At 39.0% G+C, this 15,816-nt stretch overlaps 1 protein-coding gene across 7 annotated transcripts in view; it reads right to left on the bottom strand.

The window, feature by feature from the left end:
- Positions 1 to 494: 494 nt before the first annotated feature.
- Positions 495 to 15,816, bottom strand: part of MARF1 (meiosis regulator and mRNA stability factor 1) — a 62,255-nt gene continuing 46,933 nt past the window's right edge. For 4 of the 7 annotated variants that reach the window (XM_042480769.1, XM_042480770.1, XM_042480773.1 and 1 more), the window contains 11 exons: positions 13,720 to 13,940; positions 12,986 to 13,128; positions 12,496 to 12,629; positions 11,850 to 12,052; positions 10,743 to 10,970; positions 9,276 to 9,506; positions 8,308 to 8,517; positions 5,761 to 5,821; positions 5,535 to 5,672; positions 4,221 to 4,391; positions 495 to 2,948 (listed from right to left, as the gene is read on the bottom strand). In XM_042480769.1, the coding sequence (XP_042336703.1) occupies positions 2,713 to 2,948; positions 4,221 to 4,391; positions 5,535 to 5,672; positions 5,761 to 5,821; positions 8,308 to 8,517; positions 9,276 to 9,506; positions 10,743 to 10,970; positions 11,850 to 12,052; positions 12,496 to 12,629; positions 12,986 to 13,128; positions 13,720 to 13,940 (1,976 nt within the window). In that variant the 3' untranslated portion in view covers positions 495 to 2,712. Of the gene's footprint in view, positions 2,949 to 4,220; positions 4,392 to 5,534; positions 5,673 to 5,760; positions 5,822 to 8,307; positions 8,518 to 9,275; positions 9,507 to 10,742; positions 10,971 to 11,849; positions 12,053 to 12,495; positions 12,630 to 12,985; positions 13,129 to 13,719; positions 13,941 to 15,816 lie in introns of those variants that run through there. The other 3 variants (XM_042480771.1, XR_006105161.1, XM_042480774.1) reach the window with 3 other exon arrangements.

A 15,816-nucleotide genomic window follows, 5' to 3' on the forward strand; every position in this document is an offset into this window, starting at 1 on the left:
TACTGCCTTAAGGTGGTGGCTGACTACCTTTCTTTAGAGGTCTTGCTAAAATTATAGTTAGACAACTTGTCATTTAAAACAACAGGTACAAGGAAGACTATAGGTTTTATGGAGGGTATGAAATTTGCCACTATTGATCCTAAGGATATATTTTCCTACTGACAACTTCAAAATTGCTTTTTGTCATTTTAGTGACCTTCTACCAACCTGGGACCCCCCACCCACACACAACATACAATAGGCTACAAAGCCTGTAACACAATTGTGGCATGGTAACAGTGGGAGATCCACAGGTCTGTGAGCCAGTGTTACCAACCTCTGTGACTGAAGTTCTATCTAATGTTATACCTTGAAACATTAGAGACAGTGAAAAGACCACCTCATTGGGAAAAAAATGTAACAGTCTACCTTCCATGTTTGTAAAAAACTATGTAAACCAATTAACTCAGACTGATATATTTCTTGAATCTTATTAAAAATGGAAAAAAGTGGTGTTTACATGCTTGCTTGAAAATTTTATTGACAACTGTTTGGTCCCAACACACAAAACAGCACTTGAGCCACAAAAGTGTCCAAAAGAAGAAGACAGTTGAGAAAGATACATGTTGTCTCCCATCCCATCTGGAGAGTGCACAAGTTGAGGGTTTCAGTGATACGGTCTTTTTGTTTTGTTTTAAATAGTCACAAAATCAAAATTAGATATAACGTGTAAAGTAAAGAATTTCAATGTCTTAATTTACTCTTCAAAGTCAGTCAAGTCACATTATTTTGTCAAGCCTTTGTAAAAAGAAAACTGAATGAAGATGGTCTTACACTATGAAAAAAACAAATGGCATTCTACAACTTTTAAACAGCAATCTAGGTCAGAATTACACACAAATCCAGACAGATTTCTCATCCTCTACAGATGGTTTAACAGCATCTGTATTTTAAGTACGTTAACGGTACAATACTTCTTTAGTTGTCACCAAAACTTGGTCTAACAGGTTATTTTAGATGACTTGCAATTGCAGTTCAACATGATGACTGTTTCTGCACAAACACAAGGTTTGAATAGGTCTTCATTTTATGCAGTTGATACATAAGGCAATGGAAAGATGGTCTCACAAATAAGTTCAGGAAATGGTTAAAAATTCTAAAAACCCATTCCTATAAACCCCATGTCTGTAGAAGAAACGTAAAAATGTGAAACACTCTGTGCTTTATCATGATCTCAGAAAGACTTCCAGTGTTTCTCTGCATTCATAATGGCTATATAATTTAGTAATGTTTTAATGTCTGGTTTTGTTTAAAAGTATTTTTTAAACAAAATTCATTTTATTTTTTAAAAGTCGACATAGCCATCAAGTGGCATTTTTCAGTTGCTGGCTGTGAAATCCACGCCTGCTTTTCAATCCCTTATTCCAAAATATAATTGTTGCAAAAAACAACAACCCAACATATCTGTTCAGACTTGAAACCTTTGGTATAGGTTCTTTCCTTTTGACAAGCAATAAGAATCCTTGCCTGGCAAATACAACCCATTGTAAATGCCAAGTTTACCCATCAGGGGTAATAAAGCTTCAGAAGATGTTGTAGCTCTCCATAAGAAGTACAATGGACTCCACTGACTTGCCTCCTTCAACAAAGGCTGACCATTATAAAAGCCAACAAAAATACCACTATAGGAACTGGAAGAAAATCACACAAACACAGAAGAGCAGCAATGAACACTAGAAGTAAACATCAGAATAAAAACTAGACACAGTTAAAATGTAGCAACTCAAAAATAAGCTTCCCATTTATTATGTGTTTAAAAAGTTAGAAAACAAGGTTAAACATCATAACCTTGGTATTTCCATATCCTGCTCACAACTCTGCAAGTGGAAGTAGCATCATTACCTTCCATCTTAAAAAGATCCTTTAACCTCTGCTGTGATTCATAATTTATGCATTTAAATGCATATTTTTGCAATATCAAATACTCCCAGTAATCTAATCAGCAGATGTAAGAAGCATTTCAAAGTTCACCTCAAAATGCATGACAGGAAGGCATTTTCTTCATTCAGATCAACATCAGCTTGGAGCACTAAAAAAGGGAAGCTTAAAATGTCCTCAACTTCCTACAAGACTCCTTAGTGGAACTGAATTAGTACCAAAGGCATTTAAAAGGGGTTTTGTAACAAACCAACAATTTTCTACAGTCATCTTTTGACAAGTGTCAGTTACAAGTCATCCAAAACATCCTAAGTTTTACCCATATCAATTTAACACTGAAGATTCCAAATACAGGTTTATTCCAATCCAGTAACAGATTTTTAAAAATATTCCCAACACACTGTTTTGCAAGACAGATTGCACACTGGATTATTGTCTGAAAATGAATGTCAGAAATAGCCTATACACTTATATGCTAAATGGAGGATTACATGACTTATGAGGTTTTAGAAACATAAATTCCATCATGCTCTAAACCAAAGTTTATCATTTGCTTTTTACTGACATTTGACAGAATGGAAAAAAAGGAAAAATGTTAACTCATCCTTAACACTTGAAGTTCAAATAAAAATACCTGCCCAGCTGAATTCAGTGTAAATTGAACCAAACCTTCACAGATGGTGACAAAGAGAACACAAGTGCCTCTCCCTTGTTCTGATCTATGATTAAGAATATAAATGGTAGCCAATTGCTGTGCAATCTAACAGTGTGTTGCCTTTCACACCACAATCGGAGTTAAAGCTTGGTTACAGGTGCAAGTGAAAAATTTGCTGCCAACTTTACTCGGTTTTTATGTTGCCTTTTGGCTGGACTGTCCATGAGTTCTTTGCTTAGTTGGGATTCGGACGATGGGTGGGGAGATGCTGAAGTATTTTGCGCAGCATCAGATGCTATGAGGAAGTGGCTTAATTCTTCTTTAGAATGTGAAGCACCAGCAGTCTCCTCTTTTTCTTCAGTTAAAATCATTGTTTCTACAATGAAAACGGAATGCTTTAGTTTAAAGAAGTAAATTAATTTTCATAATTCTCTTAGTGCCAATATAAGTAGTAGAAGAGTATCTGAGGAAACTAAAGCTGACGGGATTATAGAGCTGCATCTGACTAATATCTATGCCCCTGAGCATAGATTGTAAACATTCCTTTTATACCAATCTCTAAACATCCAAACCAGCATTGGCCAATCTCTGAATTCCCAAACCAGTATTGGCAATTGTGCAGGCTATTGGATTCCAGGGGCTGTAATCCAAAATCACCCCTTATCTGAGCAATGCTATTAGGGCTTTTCAAGTACAAACAAATATTCATGACTGTATTCAGCAGCATGTGTGCCTGGCTAGCTTAGAGGAACTACTGGAGTTGGCACACGTAATTCATTAGGTTAGTTTTATCTCTGTAGGTAAAAAAAGAAGCTGGTACAGGGTTGTGAATTTTTTTTTTAAAGGGTGACCTGGGCTAAAAAATTGGAAATATCTGAATATTCTAGTTTGGTTCTTGTTTTCAAATGCTACAAATAAATTACGCTACATATGAAGTAACCAGACATGAACTGAAAGTCGTTCTACTTTTAGGTCTGTATTTTGGGGGATAAGGGGATGGATTTTCTGCTGAAACAAGGTGTGGAGGCATGGATCATTTCAGAGGAAAACCTTGACTCAGGGCAATGCAATTTCCCTCATCTTGAGGGGCAGAGGGCAGCTCTCACTGGGGCTAGATGGAAACAGGCTAGAACCTGCATTTACAGGTAGACATTTACAAGAAAGCCAGCATTGTGTAGTGGTTTAAGTGTTGGACTACAACTCTGCAGACCAGGGTTCGCATCCCTGCCTGGCCCTGAAAACCTGCTGGGTGACCTGGAGTGAGTCACATTCTGTCATCCTGAGAGGAAGGCAAGGCAAAGATCTGCTGAACAAATCTTGCCAAGAAAATCCTGTGATAGGTTCATCTTAGGGTCACCATAAGTCAAAACAACTTGAAGGCACACAACTACAACTGTTTACATAAGTGAGCATTTGGAAAGAGGCTATGCGTAGCTTCAAATGGCACAACTTATTTGATCTCATTTTGCCCTGTGCAGAGACTAAACTTCTGTTGTCTGTACTGTCCTCTCATATGAGGATAGTACAGAAAACTTAATTTACAGATGATCACATAATGAAGAGTGGCTTCTGATGGAAGTAGTTATTGGTTGGAAATCCTGTTAATCTTCCTTGAAGCAAGCATATGCAGGACTGCACCTCTTTTTACCAGAAAGGGTTGGTGGATGTTCTTCAAACTGAATGAGGTCCACTGATTCAAGGATGACTGGGTCTGGTCTCAGCTGTGGGGAAGGTAAGCAGGAAGGGAGTGGCTCACACAGAAGATCAACAGGTGATGTATTTGTGAGGCAAAGCAGTTCTTGCTCAGTCTGATTAGAAACTGCAAAGAAAAGAAAAAAATGAAGGAAGAGGACAAATAAAGCAATTATTTCTAGAACGTTGGAGAGGGATCCCAATAACCAGAAAAGGGGTCAGGCTGACTGTTTTTGGAACTATGAAGTATACAAGATCAGAGTCTTCAGGTGATCTGGAGAATGAAGATACAGGCATGCAAAGTGGCATGTTAGGCTTTAGGATCTACATCTTATCCCTAGGATTGCAAGAACAAAGAGAAAAACAAATACAATATGTGGTCGCCTGTTTTTTAAGATACAAAATTCAACTTTTTATTCAGAAAGTTTTCAATTTTTGCTCAAACACACATGTTCCCAGTAGGATTCCTGTATGACCCCAGAACAAGTCTGGATTTTGAAATATAGAGATTGTGACAGAGAGATATGACAAAGCACGTAAGTCCAAAAGTCTTAGCAGCTTGTATTAAAATACTCCTGTTTTACAGCCAACATTTCAACAGTCAACAGTTGAAACAGGTCAGTAATAGTCTTATTACATGGCAAAAAGGACAAATCAGTCAAACGATACTGAATTTTCCTCTGGAAAGAAGCAGTGACATGATAGCAGTGTTTAAATATTTGAAGGGATGCAAGCTTGTTTTCTGCTGCTCCAGAGACTAGGACATGGGACAATGGATTCAAACTACAAGAAAAGAGAATCCACTTCAACATTAGGAAGAACATCTTGATAGGAAGAGCTGTTCAACAGTGAAATACGCTGCCTCCATCCAGAGGCTGGATGGTCAGGAGTGCTTTGATCGTGTGTTCCTGCATGGCAGGGGCTGGTCCTTGTGGTCTCTTCTAAATCTATAATTCTCTGAACCATGATGGGTTGAATGACATTGCCATTGGTCCCCCAACTTTTCTCCTGGACTAGATAGACACCTTCAACTTGCATCATGAGTTTTGAAATAAACATTGATTTGCTGCTGCTGTGACAAGTAATGTTTTCCCTAAGTCAAACATGGATGGAAGTGGTTGGGGATGGAAAAGATGGCAACATGAAACACTGTTCTAATCAGGCACAGAACTAGGGGCAGTCCATTCTGTTTTGTTTTTAGCATATCTATTCATGGCAAAAGGATTAGACAATTACATGAGGCACAACAAATCGACCAACTATTCATTACCAGGAGCATTTGGTGTTTCCATGTTCAGTTCCAAGGATTTGCTTGCTCTAGCTAGCTCTATAGCTTGTCCACTGCCATCAGCAAACTGATTTTCAGTATTCTCATCAGCAACAGGAAGACTAGGTGAGTTAAAACGAGCTGGGGGGAAAAGGCAGATGTATTGTCAATATTTCTACAACAAATAAGTGCAAAAAAACTGGGCCAGTTCTAAACTGAGATTACTTACTTTTCATATCATTCTTTAGGACAACAATTCTCTTATGACCATGGCCTTTTATCCATACTACCTAATGCAATGACGACAAAACATTTGCATAAGAAGAGTGAATCAATTAAAATATTCTCAGTTATAGGGACATGTTCTCACTTACCCTTACAATTCCTTCTTAAACCTGAACAATGGCAATAATAATAATAATAGGCTGAAATCCAATGGTATGTGCATATATTTCACAACATTTCTCACAAAATATCACCATAGATCCCATTCCTCCTTTAAATATTTTTTCAATATGTTCCATTCTAACTTGAATTTTTCCCATGGTTGATCTTTCAGCACATATGTTATTTTACCTATTTCCAAATATTCAAAAAATTTCAACAACCATTCCAACATTCACAGCTGTCATTACATAAAATAGGGAGCTTGCCATATTTCCTTTCTAAATTTTTGCTTGTAATCATGTCTAGCAAATACATTTTTGGGTCCATATTCTGTTTAGATTTTAATTTTTTTGCAATTTTATTATGACTCCATTTCCAATATTTCTTATTCCATTTGCAGGACCACCAAAGGAATATCACTCTAGATTTAAATGCACAAACACTTTAAACATATTGGGAGTAGGGGAGAGGAAACAATGGCGGGTTACATACCGCCGAGAAGTGGCGCTCTCCCGCCGCCGCCGCTTGCAGCATCCAGGAGCTGCAGCTGCCACACTGTGCGTCTCCTGGACGCTCCGAGTAAGGAGCATGGAAATCGCGCTCCTTCCGGGGCCGGATAAAAGGCGCACTATGCGCCGTGGCATGGCCTCAATACGTCACAACCGCGCTGCCTTGTGTGGAGGCGGTGCGGTCGTGACGTAATCATGGCAGTGGCCATGTGGAATGGCCACCGCCATTTTGTGTGCGCAGAGCGCATACTAGGGTTAGGGGGTGCGGAAGCACTGCCCCTTCCTAATCCTAGTACGCGCTCGTCACGTACTTTCTGGCGGTCTGTAACCCGCCAATGATTCACACACATTAACTGGAAGATGTTTTCATACATTCATCTAACCTACTTTCATATTAAAGTGAAGCAAAATTTTAAATGCATACATAACCCTATGCATTACCTTACAGTAACCCTAAATAAAATCTTAGGGGTTGTCCATACAGGCTAAAAGAAATGACCCCAGCCTGTTCAAATGATGCATGTGGCTGATACTGGAGGAAAATGGACCCAAGCCACATTCTGGGGCTTAACACTGGAGCGAAAAATATCCCTATTTGTTCCGGTTCAAACCAAAAAGAGTGAACTACTGCAGAGCCGTGTGGGCTGTGCATCAGTGAGAAAGCAATTGGGAGCAGGCACCCTAGGCTGGACAAGCTACCAGTGTCCTTGTTGGCTATTTTTTGTTGCCCACTAGCAAATTGATCGCACAAGCACACAAATGGGCAGCTGCACTATTGACCCACTGCACACCCCATGGAGTGAAATGACGACAAACACATCAGGTTACGAGTAATACAACTGATTTAATAACAACATGAACAGGGGGCCATGGGTTGGGGGGGGGGGGGAGAAAGGGATTATGCACTCCATGATCATGCTGTGCCAATGTGTCATTGGGTTCATCAATGCACCATACAGGCAGTCAATTGATTGTGCGATCAAATGGTTGGTCACACAGGGCATCTGATGAACTAGCAGAGGGACAGGGGTGATTGATAGTTGCTGGCAGAGTGTTAGTATGCATGCATGCATTTGTAACAGAGTGGGACAAAATAATGGTGTGGTGCAGCTTGTAGGCAGGAATCCTCTGTTATAGTGAGTCCTTCCTTGCAGCAGGACAGGGTAGTTCCAGACACAGATTTTCCTTTTTGCAGGGGGATAGAGTAATGTTAAAGAATCAGTAAACCCAATGAAAACAGATGAAAGAAGAGTGATTGGTTGGAAAAAAGGAGCCTACATGAAGATGATCTAGTTGAAGCCAATGGAGGAATTAGACTGATTTACTAAGATTGCTTTCCTGAGCTGGGGAACCTCAATCAAACTTTATTATCCATTGAATTGCCTGCTTGTTGGAGCAAGTAGAAAGAACTTGCCTTGTAAGATACCCTTCACCACTACAGAAGAATAATAAAACAGGACCTGCAAGAAAGTTAAGCACTTCAGTCTATTACAGTTCAATGGCACTTAAATGAGTCAAGCCAGACTGCTGCAGAAAAAAAGATGAAATGTTATTTCCCCAGAAATAAGAAGACATTTGCTCCTTAAGGTTCATAAGCAACAGGGGAACTGTGCCGATGAGCTTTAGTATCAAAAGAAAAACCTAATATAAAATAATTGAATCATACAGGTAACTGTTATATTCAGAGAGGTCCTAATAATATTTTTTTCTTACACATTAAGGGGAGTGTAAGCCTGCAATCCTTATCTCTATTTTATCTATCCAACACTACTACACATAGAATTATACAGCATATTTATATTAAATGCACCTCTGAAACTGCATAGGGAAAGTTGTAGGATTTAGCTTAATTATAATGGGAAAAAGAACCTTCTACAAACCGGTGGAATTGCTCCGAGGAGTTCTTCAAGATTACTGTAACCATATGCTTTAGGATGCAACACTTCACCTGTGTATTTGGTATAGGCTGTAGAAAACTCATGAAGGAAGATCTGTTGGTAGTGATAGGTATGAAGCAAAGACCTCACTTTCTTGGCAAATACATACAAGGTTGTAAGCTTGACATATTCTACCTCTCCATCAATAAAAACCTGTAGGAAAAGACATACAATTGAACAGTCTTCCACCTTTTGGGTACTAATGAATATTTAGGAATCTTAAAGCACGTCTTGTACTAATACAGTGAACCCTTGTTATACGCTGGAGCAGCAGAAAACAAGTGTGTTCCCTCCTCAATGTGACATCCCTTCAAATATTTAAACAGGGCTCTCATATCACCTCTTAACCTTCTCTTTTCCAGGCTAAACATCCCCAGCTCCCTTAGTCGTTCCTCATAGGGCATGGTTTCCAGACCCTTCACACATTATTGTTCATTCATTCTAAAGTTGACCACCATGGAACCAGCCATACTACATCTGCTATTACTCCTTTACCCATGGTCACTACTGGATACTTCCCCCATTTCTCTCTTTAGTTGTGGTTTTGCTCTACTCTGAGTGTAGATTTATAACTTGTAAGATCTAACCTTTAAAAAAAACACACACAACAAAACCTAGCAACCAGAGCCTGCTGATATAGACAGACACTTAGAAAGAAGGAATTCTGAGCCTAGGAATTTGATTACAGTGGTAGATATAAAAGAGCCCTTTCACACAAAATCTACTTTCGGGGGTTATCCTAAGCTCTCTTGATTTCAGCAATAAAAGGATGCCTAAACTGCATAATCTATTCTAGTAGGTGTTTTACAACTTAATAGAACAGTAAATTGTTCATTAGGACAACAGAAACCATCATTAAGGAATAAACTAATATAATTAGACCAGTATTATATCAAACTGTATTTCCTTACCTCAATAAAATAAGGCACACTCATCAGGAGATCAGTAAATGTCATGAAGCCATATTCACATGGATTAAGGGGAGATCCCTGTGTGGTTTCATATTGCCTTCTAAGCTCCTCAACAGAAACACAGGTAGCATCATCCAAAGTCATCAGGAGCACCAGAAGTTGTGCAGTTAAGGTCCGAAGAGATTTTTTATTTATAAGCTGAAGCTGTTTACCAAATTCTGTATCAATAATCTGAGAAAGTTTGAGTAACAACAGAAAAGTCAGAGTAAATCAATATGTACAGGGAAAGCTACTGCAAACAGATACTTGTAGTACACTGAACACTACTGAGGATATTTCACAGAGAGTGGTTAAGAACCAGATAACTTGAAGGACCACCTCCTCCCACAATGGCTCTTCCCATCAACTCTAGTTTTATAGCCTAAATTTGTTAGACCACAGATGTGGGGGGTTAATTGTGTATAAAACTGTCATCTCGGCCTCAGATGGAGCCATCAGGCAGACCCAGCAACATCGGGGACTGCCTGAAGGAAGAGGCCCCTCCCTCTTTCAACTGTCATCTCGGCCTCAGAGGGAGCCATCAGGCAGACCCAGCAACATCGGGGACAGCCTGAAGGACGAGACTTCTCCCTCCTTTAACTGTCACGTTGTAATGTATTGCAATTTTTATTGTACACCGCTATGATCATTGTGGAATAGCGGTCTATAAATAAAACATATTATTATTATTATTATTATTATATAGTACAATATTATAACTAAAATAAAGCAACTTAAAACATCAATTGCAAAGTTTTTTCTAAACCAAGATCACACAGTGTTTTGATGATAGGAAGACTTATAAGGAGCTCTAATTCTGCAGAAAAAAAGTCATATCCCTCTTCCTCAACCCACACAGCATCTGGTGCTCCTCAGCATCCCTATGATGCTGGTATTCTTCAGCATAGTTCCTTATGGAGGAGTATCCAATCCAAATGAGGATTGAAGAGGCTGGTACAACACACTACTGTACAATTAAATTGAGCAGCTTACAAATCCAGCAAATTTTTGGTCAACTTGCCCCAAACGCTATTCCCCCCAAAAAAGAGAGTGGAACTCAGTATCCAAATTCTTATCTACGCTTTTCACTCACTGTGAACGCCATCCAGCTGTGTGCCCCTGAAGCCACAATATGGCTTCTTAAAATAAGTTTCTGCTTTACTATTTTATCCTCTTTCACATGTTTAGGTCCAATGACAATCTGGAGGACATGATTCTTAAACAGACACATACAGAACATGCTGTTTATGCCCTAGGTTGAGTAATCTTTAGCATTTTGGGCAGAGAAAAACAGTGAGAAGTTCAAATTAGCCAATCATACAAGATGCTAGCACTGGTCATTCTAATTTTCTATACAGCTCTTTCCTCCATCCTTATCAGATCCAAAATATCACATTGTTATTTTTATACATTATACTTAAAACTTACCTTGATAACATGGCAAAGTTTTTGCATTAAAGCTGGAACAGAGCTAACATCATAGTCCTGGAGACGCAATGCGTAGCCAAATGTTTTAGCATATTCCATGAGTACATCTGTCATCATAAGGCATTTATCTTTCTGTGATCGGAGCAATTTAACAAATTGGGCAGCTAAAGCTTTGATTTGTTCTGTATCAGTTAGTGTAAGAATTTTCTCTTCTCCACATTCCAGTACCTGAGATTGAAGTCAGTGTGGTTAATGAAGTTACTTGACTGGGGAAGACAATAACGAATGTCATACTAGCAATATCTCAGATTTTCCTTGTAATGCAGCTCAAGGTTAAAGATTCAAGCTGAGAAACCACATATTAACATCCCTTCTCTATAAAAAAAGAAAGAAAAGAGAATACTGAAATTTTAGAGTTGATATGTGTAGTGAAATAATACTTTACCTTTTCTTTAAAAAAGCTTAGTTCTATTGAGCACAACTCCAATTTATTTTGCTTTCTGGTATTTTTTGACATATTGTACAATAATAATAATAATAATAATAATAATAATAATAATAATAATACAGTGGAGCCTTATCTTACGCAGGGGATCCATTCTGGACCCCCCCCCCCCCGCATAAGCTGAAAAATGTGTATGCTCAAGCCCCATTCAATATAATGGGGTTCAGGTGTGGCGGTGCATGTACCATTCTTTGTATTGTCATGCGGCTTCAGCGTAAGCGTATGGCACGACTGCACTGTAATAACACTGGTTTTCAGTACGAAGGTAACTCTTTTGTACAGAGATGCCCTCATCCATTATCTCAGGTTGTCTAGCCCAGACAGAACTTATACCTCAGTGAAATAATGGCCAATAGTCAGAGATTATAATAATCATGGATCAAAACCATCCGGAGGTCGTCAGATTGCTTAATGCTCTATTAGCCCAACTAGATTTGAAATGCTGAAGATTTTAAATCTTGCACAGCGTCACTCACTGTGAAGGCTAGAAAGATCTCACAAAGTGAGGAATATTCAGAATTGTAACAAGTACCAGCGGGAAGCTATGAGGAGCTCTGGGACTACCAACTGTCCATTTGTACCCCAGAATACCTGCAGCCTACCTGCAAGACATCTGGTATGGCTTCAAAAAGTTCAAGTAGTTTGGTAAATCCATAATAGGCAAGCTTGCACTGGCGCCCAAAGTGATGGTGATAGGATGGGATAAATTTGTTGAAAGGCATCCGAAAATAGGGCTGATGACGAAGCAGATCAACTACTTCCTTGGAGAACTGCTTTGTTCTTTCAATTTCTTCTTTGGTACGTTCTAGGAAAAGTGAAGAAATGTGAGGCTGAGTACTTGCAAGGGGAAAGCAAAGAAGAAACAATGTTATTTAAGCTAGTAAAAGCTACAAAAACTGCACATGGTATCAGTGTACAGTGGTACCCCGGGATACGAATTGATCGCGTTACGAAATTTCCGGGATACGAAAAAAATAGATAGGAAAAAACTGTTCCGGGTTACGATGTTTTTTTCGGGTTACGAATTTTTTTTCGGCGCGAAATTCAAACCGCAAAGCGCGGCTAGCGGCTTTCCAGCGCTAGCCGCTAGCCTTTTCGGGTTGCGAAATTACTCGGGTTACGAACGGAGTGGCGGAACGAATTAATTTCGTAACCCGAGGGACTACTGTACCTGGTATCAGCATGACAATTATTACTATATGATCTGTAGGGGGAAAATGCTTGAAGTTCTTAAAAATGAGGACATACCTCTCTTTGGGATGCAAATTACCATTTCATTATCTTGCTGACACAAACAGATGGTTGTATCTGGAATTTCTGATATTAGATCCACCAACTCACACACTCCATATTCAGTTACATCCCAGTCTTTTGAGAAACACCTAGAAGTTTGAGGGAGAAATGCATTGGGAAATGCAGATTATCATGTTAAGAAATTTAAATTAACCTGATAATGTCATCAATAAACCAAACTAAAACATGTGTCTAAAGTAGCAATCAATGAAGAAACAGCACTTCACCTGAAAAATGTTAAACTCAGGCAGTTTAAATTGCCCCCAGGACCTCCCTTGCCAGGGAGGATTTTTAAAAACAAAATTATTGCCCTTCAGAGATTTTGTCTTTGGAGATCTCCCCTTTTGCAAGGAAACCATAGAATCCTCAAACCTCTAATTTAAATATTTGACATTTGATTACTATAACAGAGATGTGTATTTGTTACAGCTTTTTCTATACATACCAGTGATAAGCTTGCAAGAATTCTCTCACAATAACTTGTTTACTGGCCTGGGACTTGAGAAGCTTCAGTAAGTCTTGAGTAAATCGTTTCACCTGGGCTCTGTGCGTTAAAGTTAACAAACGCTTGGTACCTATTCCAAGAATCTAAAAAAGGAAAACAAATCTCAAATTAGGTATGTGGTTATTCTCACATGGTCACAACATTAAGTCACACCTGTGTGCATTTCTTTCTCACTCTTTTGTTCTAAGTGACCTCTGTATCAAATTACAGCATCAGCTGTCTAGGAAGCGTGCTCACTGTATCTGTGGATAATACAGAAGGCACACAGGTTTACAATACTTTTCACACAGGGTTAAATTTTGGGTCACTAGTGTTGTGAAGGTTTCCCATATTTAAAGGTAGTATTTTGTAAGAAACGAGCTTTAAATAAGCAGCTAGTCTTTTGTAAGAAAATGGCCCAAGGCACCAGATTCTGTCTGATTTGGGAAAATAAGCAGGGACAATTCTGGTTAGTATTTGGATGGGAGACTGCCAATGAATACCAGGTGCTGTAGGCCATATTTCAGGGGAAGCAACTGGCAAAACTACTTCTGAGTATTCCCTGCCTAAGAAAACCTGATGGAATTCTTGAGGCCATCATAAGTTGACAGATAACTTGAAGGCACACACAGGGGCATACTTTTGTAAGAATCAATACTGCTTCAGCAAAAACTGTGACAGTAGACTAAACTCACTTGCAACACATGAGGCACTGCTTCCAGCAACTCCAGCAACTTGGAATACCCATAATCAGATACACGGCATTGTTTGGCAAAATGATGATGGTATGTTGGGATGAATTTACTGACAGGCATGATACATGATGGTTGATTTTTAAGAAGATCAATCACTTCTCTGCTGAACTGAATAAGTTGTGGGTTACCCACAGGACTCTTAGAACGAAGAAGCCAAGGTTCTAGAAGGAAAGAAAAACACCACATACTTATTAAGAATAAGAAAAAGAACACTAGATTTCCAGACTAAAAATATTAAGATTGATAAAAAGTCCAGTAATTCAAAGAGAGCTTGTATTATAACAAAATAAATATATGAAAAGTTGTAAGAGACCGAGACCAGCAACTACTGCCATATCCAAGGGCATATTCAGTATGAATGTTCCTCTCTTTCGCACAATCCCATCTTTGAAGGACAGTTTGCATACCTATAACTATAGTTCTTCAAGTGGTCATCTGTGGACTCACACAAATGTGTTAGCCTGCACCTGTGCAGTGGCTCTTTTGGGATCTTCTAATTTCTCATGGAAGTATTTTGGTGGTAGCCCACCAATCTCTGGAAGCCCTATATAAGAGATTGTCTGCCAAAACTGCTAGTTCCATCAACACCGATGCAGCAATCTATAGGGCAGCCAGGTACGATGAGGGGAGGATTCAGGGGTTGTGTGAATTCACAGATGACCACTCAAGTAACTAGTTAGAGGTATGCAGCCTGCCTTCTTCTTTGTGGCCTGTGTCTCAAACAAATGGGAGACTAGCAAGCTATGCCCAAGAAGGAGGCAGGAGTGTTGTTGCAAACAAGTAAAAAGTTTACTGAACATTGAGTGAAATGCAAAATATTACATATGAGACATGAAAATAGAATCATATAAGTCAATAATGATACAGAAACAGTTTCAAGATCTGGAAGTACCTGAAACATCAAAATACAGTACAGAAGTAAAACTTCAAAGATATATTCAAGGCAAGGCTGAACATTGAGTGAAATGCAAAATATTACATAGAATCATAGCATCGTAGAGTTGGCGGCACCATCTGCGGAGCCAGTTATTCACCTCTATTCACTATTCACTGAGGCTGTCCAGCCTAGGTTCTTCTGAACAAGTGGCTCCTGAGACTTGAGGAACAATGTTGGTTATAACAGAAATTGGCTGATTCATAATAGAGATGAGAGATCGAGACTGATGATGTTCCTTGTTTTTAGAATGTTTCTTTTTCTTTTTTTTAAGTTTAATGAAATTATCCAAAAAGGAATACAATAAAAAGAAGGCTAAAACCTTATGAAAACATACAATTATAAAATAATCTTTCAAAATTTTCCAACTTCCCTTATATAAAGTCTAATATAGTTTAGATTGTTTGGAATAAGTCAGACCATAGTGACCCCTGACAAGTTGGAGGATGAACAGTTATAAGGTTTGTGTTGACAAAGTCAATGAAGGGAAGCCAATTTTCATAAAAAGATTCTTGGTTTTGTTGTTTTGGATGCTTCTTTTTCTTATTCTTCTGCTTTGTCATTGATTGTAGTTCTGCTTCTAAGGATTTCCCCTATGTAGGGGGATATACACACAGCACTTGGGTGTCTGAACTTGCTTGTAGTGTATAACCTTAGGGATTGCAGAGACTGAGTCTGCCAGAGATTGGTTTGCTTCGTGTCAAATGGAGGAACTGGATAATGGGGATGAAGAGGATTTTGGATGTCTCTCCGCAACTTCCATACCATCAGAGGCAGACGTTGGTGGTCAAGAAGATTGCAGTGTCTGTCCGAGCAGAGATGGAGGTCAGTTTTGGAGGCCTGTTCACATAGCAGCGCAACTCCTTTTTTTTCCTTTTCACTTGGAGCATGAAAGTGATACAATGGAGGCAAGCCACAATGACATGAACCTCAGCTAAACAATTGAGACACATCAAGGGTCCATCCTGTACAGGAATTTTGGCACTACAAGAGGTGAACTCTTTGAACTACACCAGCAAGAGAAAAAGGCCCCAACAGCAAGTGTGACTTCAACACTAATGATGTGGAAAATCCAAGGAGCCCAACAAAGCTGGGTTAAAGTG

Source organism: Sceloporus undulatus, chromosome 8, assembly GCF_019175285.1.
Source record: "Sceloporus undulatus isolate JIND9_A2432 ecotype Alabama chromosome 8, SceUnd_v1.1, whole genome shotgun sequence".
Lineage (NCBI taxonomy): Eukaryota > Metazoa > Chordata > Lepidosauria > Squamata > Phrynosomatidae > Sceloporus > Sceloporus undulatus.